This window comes from Cibotium barometz, chromosome 4 (assembly GCF_041138505.1).
Source record: "Cibotium barometz isolate CiBa-2024 chromosome 4, ASM4113850v1, whole genome shotgun sequence".
NCBI classification, from domain to species: Eukaryota; Viridiplantae; Streptophyta; class Polypodiopsida; order Cyatheales; family Cibotiaceae; genus Cibotium; species Cibotium barometz.
In genome coordinates, this window is record NC_141049.1 from 44454341 (window position 1) to 44467218 (window position 12878).

Consider the following 12878-nt stretch of genomic DNA (forward strand, 5'->3'; position numbering starts at 1 on the left):
TATTCCTTTTCTTTGCAGAGGGGTTGCCACAAACATATTACATAGGGGCTCAGAGTAGGCCAAAATAAATCCAATCCACATCTCAAGGACGATGACCAAATTTGATGAATCTGGGGATCCCATTCATTACAAGTTTGATCAAATTTACGATGCCATAGGAAGGATTGATGATCCCACCAAGCTCTGTTTATTCAGACTTTTCCTTGAAGGAAAAGCAGGCCAATGGTTTAGGTCTTTAAACCCAATTAAAAAAAGCCAACTACAAGGTCTTGAGACGCAACATGGGATTCTCACCCACCAGTGGAGTATTGCATGGATTTATAACCTCAAGAAAGAGGAGGGTGAAACAAAGTGGGACTACATTGCTAGGACTAAGTATCTCCAAATAAGATGCAACCCCCCCCTCGGGCCGCGAAAGACTAGACAACTTGTCGCTTATGATCGATTTATGATTGATCTCAAGAGTAAGAGAGGCTTCATAACCATCTCTACATGAGATTGGGGGTGGAGAAAGGCATGGTTTTTTTGCAGTGGCAAGTGGAGTTGTGGGAGGAGAGGGCTTTTGCTTCAGGGCCTTGCACAAGAAGGCCAGTCTTACATGCACTCCCCCACAGCAACACACATGATCTCCATTCTTATGAAGTAGTACATTTGCACATAGAATGTCAGTAATCTTTGGGTGTCTCTCAGATAGACATCTTTTGCACTCAGAGGGGGGCTTGGTGTAGGACATTAATATGAAGTGGGGATTGTTGGCAAGCTATTCTCTCCAACAATAGAGGGAATCCTAAATAGTAAGTTGTATTGTAAATCACATACTCTAAATCTGATGGTAGAAAGTATGTAAGTGTGCTTGCACTGTTGATTTCTGTAAATCCAGCTTCTATAATTCGATTGGTTGCCTGAAGCATGTTTGGATATTAAATGAGAGAATATTTGAAGTATCAAAATGGTTGTTGTTGTTGTTGTGTGTGTGTGTGGAGTAAATAGGGTCGTTAAGGAGGCTGAATGCTGACAACCTAGCGCCTGTATTTTGTTGCAGGTGGGATTGGAAGATATGCAGGGGTGGCTCCAGTCGTGAAGTATGCGCATGCCAATCTCAATGGCAGGGAGCCCAATAACGTGACGCCCCGTCACTTTTCAGTTTACAGATTTATGTGGAAATATGGAACAGCTAATTTGGCATTAATATGGGTAGTCTGTTTCTTTTTTGGGCGCTCACTAGTGCCCAAAATGTATAACGCCACTGTCCCGTCATTTTATTGGCTCCGTTACCCTACAGGAGGGTCTAGCTCATTGTCCGTGTAATCATGAGGGTTAAATCCTACTTAGCTTGTATCCGCCCCATGTCCGGCCTCCCAAGAGCGTAGGTACTTTGCGTTGAGGAAGAAGGGCCATTTAGTGTGTAAACATAGTTTGTAAAACCCAAAGGGCTTAGTGTGATAGCACAGCAGAGCGGGGTAAACATGCCTCCAACGGAGGTACCCAGCCATGAGGCTATCGATGAGATGCACGGCCTCACCATCTCCCGTATGCTTGCGGAACCCAGCGCAGAGGCAATCCGGGTTAGTTTTTTAAATACTCTGCATGCGTGCATGTGTGTGTGAGAGAGAGAGAGAGAGAGAGAGAGAGAGAGAGAGAGATTTGCTGAAGGCCAACGTGGCCAAATCTGTGCAATAGGAGATGCAATGAAATCCCCTAGAGTTATCCATATATAATGGAAAATGAAATGTGAGTTTTGAGTTAGTGATTCCGGCTGAATTACTCTCTTGCAATGGTTGCAAGTTCACATTGTATATAGACCTTGGATTTGCAGAGGCAGGTTAGAACCTCGTCCTTTGTGAGGGGCTATGTTCATGCATCCATGGAGCATGTCCAAGGTAACCCTGCAGGCTCCCTGTGGTCTCGTCTCGGTACTGGATGAGGTTCCATAAACCCTGGGCCTATGAGATGCTGTGGATCTCTGAGATGCCCTAAGACAAATCCATGGTTGTCTAGATGTAGCTAACCGTCTGGAGGTTGTAATGAGAACTCCTTAGGGTGGGGGTCTCTCAAGGCATCTTTCATGAACATCGCCACACACATTTGTAGGCAATTGGGCTACTCATGATAATTCACATAATGACATATCACATACGTATATATATTTGGGGGTTTTTCAAGCAACATTGATCACACACAATGATTTTTCTTTGATCACACACAATGATTTTTCTTCTGACATATCACTAACCCATTAGCAAATCACAACAAGAGGCTACTCTGATGCTTCACAATTGCTTGAATCATGGAGCATTGGCCTTATCCACACTTAGGGTTTGGAATATCCTGGACCATATCTTTGCCTTTTTGGAAGGCCGTGTTATTGCCAAAGGCCGTGGGGAGGCCCTGGCAGTTGGCAGTCCTAGTGGATTTGGAGAAGGTGAGGGTTGGTTAAACCTTCCAGATGTGCATGGTGGGGCTTTGCCTACCTTTGAGGAGGTGCTATTTTTAGAGGTTTTTAATCGGTATAGACTCTAGAGTTGCACAAAAAATCCAAAACATTTGAAAAGCAAAGGTCTTGAACTGAATCTTGAATGTATTGATCTTGGAGCGGGAGGTCCCTCTTACGCCTCTACCGAACGACTACAACTCTTTAAATCTGGCAAGGACTTGCAAGAGCTGGCCATTGAAGGCTGTACTTCCCCTCCTCTCTCTCTCTCTCTCTCTCTCTCTCTCTCTCGTTTTCAGATATCTACTCCTTAAACAAATGACCTTCTCTCCTCTCACATGTGTCAGTAGGTGTGCATAATATTTTATAAGAGCTGAGAGGTAGGGTTCATTAGGTGTAGATGGAAGGAGGTTTGTGAGAAACCTTAGTAAAAGTTTAGAAATCTCAAATGGTAGAGTTTAGAAACTTAAAAGGAGAAGTGTTTTTCTTACTCTCTAGAGTGTCCTCTAGTGCGCTAAGAAGCCCTGAGTGTAGAAATGTTTGATTTAAATATGGGTTGAAGGCCCATTTATAGCAAATACCGTGGTCTAGTTGGCCAGCCTTTTGCAAGCCCTAAAAACATGTCATAAAAATTATTTAGCGCTATTCTTGTAAAAAAAGCCACGAAATTATGGCTTTTAGAGACTTTTGTAAAAAATTCATCTCGCTTTAAGTATAATATTTCAAAGAAATATCTACTAGGGAAATTCTCTCAACACAAGGTTATCAAATGCTAAAAGAGTATTAAAAACATAGTCTTTCATGGTAATCATTAGATATTTTTCGTGAAAAAGTTCTAGTTTGAAGATGTTTTTAAAATTTTTTTAAGCACACTAGAAATGCAATATAAAAATTCTTATGAGTTCAGACCATTGGCATGTACCTTCTACAAACTAAAGACACTTTTTATTCAGTCTCCTTGAAGATAAGGCTATTACAATCATTTTATGCTATTTTTAGTAATTTTAAAAACTATAAATTTTCCTAATACATGATTTTTTCCAAAACTTTTAGCATAGGTAGATGCATGTTAATCAAGTTGTTTCATGGGATTTTGAGTTGATTCATTTAAAAAAAAATTAATAAATTAGTCTTAAGCCACTTTTGTGGCTCAATTACAAGACTATTGTTAACGTGTTCACATTGTTGTAAAAAGCTATCCAATCCTTGGCTCCATGGGGAGGTTGGTGTGCAAATGCCAAGGCTACCCAAAATTGGTCTAGAATCGCCTTGAGGAGCCTTGAATGTGCTTGGCTACGGGCTGTCCACATTAGCCTTGGTTGTTGTCCACCTTGTAGTTATAGGTGGGTCATATTCTCCTCCACTAAAACTAAAACTACAGCTGCCCCGCAGGCTGCCAATGAGGTGATAGTCCAAAAGGTGAAGGCGTGTAACATGCGGAAGCTTACAAACAGGATTATACTTTGATAATGAATATTCAGCACCTTGGTTGCACAATGTAGCGGAGATAAGAGTACAAGAGAAAGAAAGAAAGAAAGAAAGAAAGAAAGAAAGAAAGATATATTAACGTTTATAAGAGACCAAAGTGGCCTATGAGACCAAAGTACCAGTACTTTTCTGAATTTCTTTCTTTGAATATTCACTTAACTGATTTTTAAATTAGTTAAGAATTCCAATGAGGAATAAATTAATCATTTATCTGAATATTTCGATCTCGATAGATTTCCTGAAATTTTTTTTTTACAATCCTTAATTTCTCTCTTAGATTATTTAATTATTCATTTATCAAATACTCATAGAATTTAAACACAGAATTTAAGAGAATTCTATTGGGTTTGCATAGACTTCAATGGTATATTCACATGACTAATGCACTTGTGCCATATGTCAATTTGCAATGATACCTATTCCATGCGTAAACATGGTTGCATTTACCTTATGCATGTTCACATGCAAAGTAGACATCCTGCCATTTTTGTTACCCATTGAAACCAAGCGACATTGATATTTATAGTCTTCCACAAAACATGCTTTAGGATTAAACCTTACTTGCATATCTTGCTCAACCATGTGTCTAGCAGAAACCACGTTCTTTGTGATATTTGGAACATGAAGTACATTTACCAAGTACTTCATTTTGCCATTCTCCATAGACAATGACACTTTACCAATAGGCGCAATGGGATGCACAATATCATCACTTGTTTCTAAATAACTTGGTACCTTATCTAAAGCATACCGTTATTAGAAGGTGTTATGGCTCATCCTAACCCTTCTTGAAACACATCCAAAAAGAGCTTACCTGGTGAACCGTAACTGTCATGAGGATCTTTCCAATGGCCGAGCTTGTAACCCTTGAGGTCTCCAAGCTCTACAACTCCTTGAGAAGCAATTCCACCGCGTCTCCCACGAGCGTTGTCACATCGCCGCGTTGCACTACGGATCCTCGTCCCTCCTCTCACCTCACTTCACTCACACATACTCACTAGCATGCATCAGGGAGAGAGATTAGCAAGAGCAAGACTCAATTGCACAATGGGAGAGTATGTTATATTATGAGAGAAATAGTCAAGTTTGACAGACACAAGACACCCAGTTTGCTTCAACCCTTACCCATTCCACAGGAACCATGGGAAAGCATTGCTATGGATTTCATTATGGATCTGCCAAAATCGGCACATGGAAATGATGCTATATGGACTATTATAGATCGTTTTAGCAAACAGGCACACTTCATTCCTGTGAGGAAAACAATCAAGCCAGAGCACATGGCAAAGTTGTTCTTAGCTCAGATTTTCAAACATCATGGCATGCCTAAGTCTATTGTGGGGGATAGAGATCCTTGGACTACCAGTTTATTTTGGCGGACATTGTTTGATAATATGGGCACAAAGTTGAGTTTTTCATCAGCCTATCATCCTCAGACGGATGGTCAGAGTGAAATAGCAAATTCAGTTGTGCTTGACTTGCTCAAATGTTATGTATCTGAGCAGAGAAGTCAGATTGGAAAAAGTATTTGCCATTGGTTGAATTTGCATACAATAACACAGTGCATTCTTCAACTAATAAGGCTCTATTTGAGATAGTCTATGGCAAGGTGGTGCTTTCACCTATCTTACGAACAAAAGATGAAATCTTTGCAGCAGATGAGTATGTCCGTGATTTGGATACTGCGTTTGCACAGGTTTGGACAGCCATAGAAAGATCTCAAGCTAAGCAAAAAAAAGCAGCTGACAAACATAGGCGAGAGGTGGTTTTCAAGGAAGGTGATTGGGTATTACTAAAGTTTGAGAAAGCACGTCTTCGGAAGCGGCCAGGTAAGGAAGGCCGATTTTCTAAGCTTTCAAACAGGTATTCTGGGCCATTCCAAATTTTGCAGAAAATAAATGAAGTGGCATATAGATTGGTATTGCCCGATCACTGGAAAATCCACAATGCCTTTTATGTCAGTTTGTTAAGGCCTTATGTGGGACCACCTCCTATGGAACCAGTTTTGGAAGATCCACCTGAAGTGGATGAACTTGAGGAGGTATTGCAACTTGAGCAGATAGTTTTTCATAAAGAGCGCAAGCATGTAGGTGGCAAGCTAGTGCGCAGGTATCTTGTGAAGTTTAAAAACTATTTGGCTATGGATGCAAAATGGATGGACGAGGATTATTTTGCGGATTATCCTGAACTTCTGAAGGCCTACTTGGAAGCTTTTCAGTTGCGGTGAACTGCTTAGAAGTAGGGGGGAATGTCACAAAATTCCTTACAACTTCTATTTTTCTACTGTTCATGTGTGGCATGTGGAGCCTGACATGACATACATGTATGGTTGGTGTAGCTTGACATGGTGTGTCTGTGTGGCATATGGAGCCTGACATGACAGTACAAGTATAGCTGGTGTAGCGTGACATGATAGTACATGTGTGGCTTGTGGGGCCTGACATGGTGTACATCTATGGCCATGGAGCTTGACATGATGAAAGTCTCTGGGTGAAACCGGCCTCTGGTAGAAACCAAAGTGCGGTAGACTAGCAGTCACCCGTCCACTTGTAGTCTAGATATGAAAACAAAATAGATTGGAGCTAGAGTGCCCCAAATCTGAAAATAGAACGACACCTGTTGGCCCCAAAGCTTGGCACCCCTTGCGGTATTTCTTTATTCAATTTCAAAAATGTGAGGCTGAGTACAACAAAATCAGCCAAGAGAGTACACCTGTATGTCCAATCTGACAGCCCACAATACCTCTTAGCACAGAGGATTCACACACAGATCTGTGTCTCAAAACAACACTCTGTGCCTCCCTCTGATCAGCCAAGATCTTTTAGCAGGGCAGCCATGAGCATACATCTGGCATATCTCATGCACATGATTCAACATCCCAGCACAAACATACATTCACTGTTCAATCTCTGTCTCCACCCTTTTCAATCTGCCATACCCCTCCTCTCACAAGGGGCCAGATAGCTCAAATCTGCAAACAGACATAAGCCAATGGAAAGAGAGAGAGATGAACAAATTCAGAGCTTACCAAAATCAGCTCGTGGATCTGCACCGGAAGAAGTGATTGTACCAGTCTGTACTTGCACACTTGTTTCAACAACTTTGCTTCACACGTGTGGGTGTACCTGCCTGTACCTTCCTCTCTTGCATCCACTTCAGTGCTGTATCTGCAGCTCTCTGATGCTGCGCCGACTGTTCCAAGAAAAACTCCGCCTGTACCAAGAAGAGCGTCGCCTGCAGCTGTACGGCTCTGTCTGTACCAGAAAAAGCGCCACCTGCACAGCTGTACTAGTGCGCCTGCTCCTGTTGTACCCGACTGTACTTGATGGTATAGTTTTGTACCTGCAGCACAACCACCTGTCAGCAGTCGTACAGGTAACTGTACCTGCTGTCCGTACAGTTTCCAAAAGTGGAGTTGCCCCTTCTCCAAACTTGTCCTAGGGCCCCAACTTTAATAATTATTAAAGTTCCCTAGGGGCCACTAAGGCCTAGGGGCAACCATACATATAACATTAAAAATATTAATGTTCTAGTTCCCCCCTTCACACCTAGGGATGTCCACACATCATTATCTCTGTCCGGGCACCCCACATGTGAATCCTTTAATATTTTGACTCAGCAACCACCATGCCCACACTTGTGCTGTTCCATTTTCACAGGGCCATGACATACCCCCCTCTTGAAAAATGGCAAGCGTCCTCGATTGCATTCTGGTGATACAGCAAAATATCGAAAGTGAAATATACAATATGGCAAGATCAGCGTCCCAATCTCTCTATGCCAAGCACATGTAACATCATTCACTGCAAACCAATGGCGTAGTAGTAGTCCAAGTTGTATACCACTGTGAACCATACACAACCACAATATCCCATGTGACTAGTACACATATATCATAGAAGTCCCATAAACAGATGTACTGTCAGCCATCAGTACCTTCGGGTGAGATAAAAACTGCACCAAGCGACCTCTAGATGTCATCTGACCCTGTCTGTATCAAGGGAGTGGAGGTGCTACCCCCCTCTTGAGCATCAGGTAATGCTCCAGACCCATGCTCTGCTGAACCTGAATGAGCCACAACAAGAGTCGGCTCTAACTCAAAGGCATCGAGATAAAGCTGCAAAACCTGAGGTGAATCTGTTAAGTCACCTTCCTCCATCCACTTTGCATCCATCGGTGAATAGTTCTTGAACTTCGCAAGATAGCGTCGGGAAACTTTACCTCGTACCTTTCTTTCCTTATGTGCCAGTATCTGCTCTGGAATAAGAACCTCATCAAGTTCTTCAACTTCCGGCTGAGCCTCATCTGATACATCCTCAGGCACATCCCCACGGAAAGGTCTAAGGAGACTCACGTGAAAAGCATTGTGAATCCTCCAGTGATCTGGTAGCTTCAAACGATAGGCTACCTCACCAATCTTTTCCAATACCTGAAAAGGCCCATAATAACGCATGCTCAACTTAGGGAATAAGCGCTCTTTACCCTTCATCTTCTTGAGTCTAGCCTTTTCAAAGCGCAAAAGAACCCAATCATCCAATGCAAACTCTAAAACACGTCTGTGACGGTCTGCGGCTTTCTTTTACTTCTGCTGAGTTTTCTGGAGTGCCAACTTAACTCTCCGATAAGCTTCATCCATATTTTCCACATACTGATCAGCCTCAAAGATCTTATCCTTTGTATGCAAAATGGGTGGTACCTTCTTCCCTCCTTCCACAATCTCAAAAGGCGCCTTGCCCGCACATAACACTTGAGAAGATCCAACAGTGTAGAGTTAGCCTCTTCTGACTGACCATCTGTTTGTGGATGAAATGACGATGAAAACTTGAGAGTTGTACCCATGTTGTCAAATAACCCTCTCCAAAACAAACTCGTCATCCGTGGATCACGGTCACTAATGATAGACGTAGGCAAGCCATGATACTTGAAGATGTTCGCCATGAACAACTTCACCATATGATCCACTTTGATCGTCTTACGCACTGGAATGAAATGAGCCTGCTTACTGAACCTGCATATGATAGTCCAAATGCCATCATTGCCCGTTTGTGTCCGTGGAAGATCAAATATAAAATCCATGGCAATGCTCTCCCAAGGTCTATCTGGAATAGGTAAAGGCTGTAATAACCCTGGTGTCTTCTGACGGTCAAACTTTACCTTCTGACATACGATGCATTGCCTCACAAAGGCATCAACATCTCTTCTCAGGGTTGGCCAATAAAAGAAAGTCTCCACTGCTTTTACGGTGGTGTCAATACCTCGATGACTTGCATACGGTGGAGCATGACTTTCAATCATAACCTTGAGTCGCAATGGCCTGGTAACACACAGTCTGCCATGCATCAATAAAAACCCATCTCTCAGAGTATAGTGCTCATGCCGCTGACCCTCAGACATCTGATCATACACCCTGCCAAAGTCCTCATCATGGGCATACTGCTCTTTCATTTCATCAAGCTCATGATGATAAGCAAGTGAAACTGTAGAGACCTGTGGCTTGCGTGACAAAGCATCTGCCACTACATTCTTTTTGCCTTCCACATGCACAATCTGAAAGTGAAACATAGACAAAAAGTTTGCCCATCGCATATGCTTCTCTGAAAGCTTAGTCTGTCACGTGCATCCCGCACTTGGATGCCACGTAGACATTTCTGTACAGTAGGTGCAGGACCTGGGATGGTGAACTGGTCCCATGTGAGCCCAGTCCGGGACGAGTCAGCCAGGGATCCATCTCAGTCGTCCGAGGTCAGGTGTGCATCGTCCTGCACATGAGTCCAAGGTCAGGTGTGCATTGTCCTGCACATGAAGCAGTGCCAGTCCGCGCTGTGAGTCTCCCTCTGGAATGATGTCAGATGTGCTGTGTATCTGGTTTGCAACTGGATGCCAGGCCTCTGTAGGCATGTAGTTTGCATGTAGAGATGGGGCCAGCCCATAGGGCTACCCCAGTGCAAGGATTTGCAGCTTGCATACTTAGTCTGGGCATGGGGGAGGTGTAGAACCACCCCCAAGGGGCCAGGAGGGCCCAAGCCTTGCCCACCAGCCAAGGCAAGGGCTGGGAGGGGCTGTCGGCCAGATGTACTACTGCTGGACAGGCAGTCGTCTGGGTCCAAAGCCCTAAACAGCAGGCGGCCAGGTGTAGGGAACTGTCCCACACCTCTGCGCAGCATGCCCAGCAGCCAGGGTGCTGCCCAGAAGCATGCGCAGGCTGGACAGGGTCTAATATAGTGTGAAAACAGCATTATTTAAAGTGTGTGAGTATTTTATTAAAATACTCAGTCGTGGGCTGTCTTGAAGCCAGCCGACTGCATGAAGGGAGGGGTATAAAAGCCCAGCCAAGATCTCATTCATCCCATCTCATAATTCACCAAGTGCTCCAAGCAACCAAGGGCCAGGACAGCCAAGAACATTGCTAAAGCTAAGGGGTGAAGGACTGAAGGTCAAGGGCAGATTTTCCAGCCAAGAAAAGGTCAAGTACTTTGTATTTGTTTCAAATTTACATCATTCTAATAAAGCAAATACACCATCCGTGGTGGGGGCCCTACAGAGGGTAATTGGGACCCAATACTGTGTCCTTCTCCATCTCCCCCTTCTCTCTCTATTTTTCTGCACATCGTCTTTCAGTTTTGTGCGTTAATTCCGTCGCGAAAAGAGTGCTGTTTTCTGAGTTTTGAAGTACCGATCCTTCTCCGAAGCTTCCGCATATTACAGTGGTATCAGAGCCTACTTCAAGGACAAAGATTTAGCAAAGAAAACCAGAAAATTTTTTCGCTCGTGTGGTTGGTTTTTAGACGCCGGTGGACTACCCTTTTCGGAGTGACTCCTGTCCCTCGAAGGACGGTTGGTTTTTAGCCTCCGGAAGCCTCCGGAAGTCTCCCACACAGATAGTGGATGGTCAGATTGCGTTCCGGAAAGGAATTGCATATTCCCGCTATGGCGAGCTTTGGCGACGAGAGAGAACCAGAACCATGGGACCAGAGTGCACCAGGCAGCCCAGCTAGGGCACCCGGCTTGAGTGTACAAGACATGTTCCAGCAGATGATGCGAGCAATCGCAGACCAGACAACCAAGTTGGATGAGCAGAAGGCGCGGATTTTGGCTCTGGAGGAGCGTTCTCGCTCTCCAGCATCGCGTTTTCCATCTCCTCCTCCCTCTCCTTCCGTACCTCAGATACCAGATCCTCGTCACAGGGACCCTCTCGAGGGGTCACAGCTGCAGCCAAGCTCCTTGCTTGAGATGCAGATGCGTGCATTGGAGATTCGACAACGAGAAGACGAAGCCATGCGACGAGTGGAACACGAGCGTTACCTCCGAGCTTTGGACGCCAGATTGACACCGGCGGCGCCCTCGAATCATTTTCCCGAGAAAATGAATTTCAGTAAGTATAATGGTAAACTCGATCCCACTACTCTGTATTCATGGTTACATCAATTTGAAGCTTACTTTGCCGCAGTTAGGAAATCAGATATTGACAAAGTGATCTTAGCCAGTTGGTATTTGGAAGGTGAGGCCATTCCTTGGTGGACTCAGTGGGCTCATGCCCACACCAGATCAGGTATGGCAGCTTATGGGTGGGACGAGTTCGTCCGTGACCTTAAGCAGCGGTTTTTACCGCCCCACTACCTTGAGCGACTCGAAGACGAGTTCAGGGGTGCGCGTCAGAATGTGCAACCAGTCCTTCAGTTTGCCAATTTCGACCTTGTGTCTACAATTAGGCTTATCTGATGCGGACAAGAAAGGGCAGTTTTTGTATGGCCTGGACACGCAAATCCAATGGGAGGTGCGTATGTTTAGGCCAGCCACCTTTGAGGACGCACTCTCGCTTGCGCAGAGTGCAGAAATGAAACACAATGGTGGCAAGCCCAAGACTTCCCAGCCGGCTTCTCCCAAGGCTAACGCCTCGGGGGGCAAAAGCCAGAACCAGACGGGGTCTTCCCCAGGACAGAGCCCGGGAGCCTTTGGCTCCAAGAACTCGAACAATGCGTCTAAGCTTACTCCAGACCAGAAAGCGGAGGCAGGCAAGACAGTGGCAAGTTGAGTGCTGAGGAGCTTGCTCAGTACAGGAAGGAGGGTAGATGTTACTTTTGTCACACAAAAGGACATACTTCTCGGGATTGCCCGAAGAAGCCTCCAAAGGCCGCCGCCGCCTCCACAGCTTCCGTGGTGAGCACAGCTCCCACTCAGACCCCAGTGGCTACCCCTAGTTCTTCAACCCCCGGTGCTTCAGTTGGAGCAATTATTAGCCGGGAGCTCGAAGATAAGCAGAAGGGCGCCCATGACCAGGAGTATGAGCGCAACGAATTGCTCAAGTCCTTTAGCTACATAGGTGGCCAGAGAGTCGTTGTCTTGCTTGACAGCGGCAGTACGGAGGATGTGATCACGGAAGAGGCCGCTAGGCGTGCCCGTTTCGAGCTAACTCCGGTGGACAAACAAGTTGAGGGTTTTAGCACAGGTATGACAACGAGCGTCAAGTATGAAGCTCTAGGTGCTAAATTAGTGATTCAGGGCATAGAGTTTGTGCGTGACTTTATGGTTGCCCCTCTTGTAGGAGCAGACATAATTTTGGGTATCCAGTGGTTTCACAAGTTTCTTCCTGATGTCAAGTGGGACAAGCACACATTCCAGATCGATCGGAATGTGTCAAACACCCCGGTGACCATTAAGTGTGAGCTAGGTATTCCAAACTTTCCGCTCATAAGCCACTTGCAGGCTAAGCGAGCAGTCAGGAAAGGCGCACAGTGTGCGATGATTTACATCCAGACAGCCCAGACGGTGGCCAGTGCTTCCGAGAAGTACTCGGTTCTCCATGAAAAGTTCCAGAAGATTTTTCTTCGGGACAGTCTCCCTCCCCAGCTTCCCCCGTCCAGACCGGAGGATCACAAGATTGACCTCCTCCCTGGCTCGGAACCCCCGAGCAAGTTTCCGTATCGCCTTTCTAAGGCAATGGAATCGGAGTTGGACCGCC

The 12878-nt window shown here is 45.0% G+C and overlaps 1 protein-coding gene across 3 annotated transcripts in view; it reads left to right on the plus strand.

Annotated features, from left to right (window-relative positions):
* Positions 1-1363: 1363 nt before the first annotated feature.
* The window catches only part of ATXR2 (histone-lysine N-methyltransferase ATXR2), a 76577-nt gene continuing 65062 nt past the window's right edge, over positions 1364-12878 (plus strand). For 2 of the 3 annotated variants that reach the window (XR_015264581.1, XM_086789807.1), the window contains exon 1: positions 1364-1565. Coding sequence is in view for 1 of the 3 variants with exons in the window: in XM_086789807.1 (XP_086645933.1) it covers positions 1467-1565 (99 nt within the window). In the remaining 2 variants the exon portion in view is untranslated. The remainder of the gene's footprint in view (positions 1566-12878) is intronic. The other variant, XR_015264582.1, reaches the window with a different exon arrangement.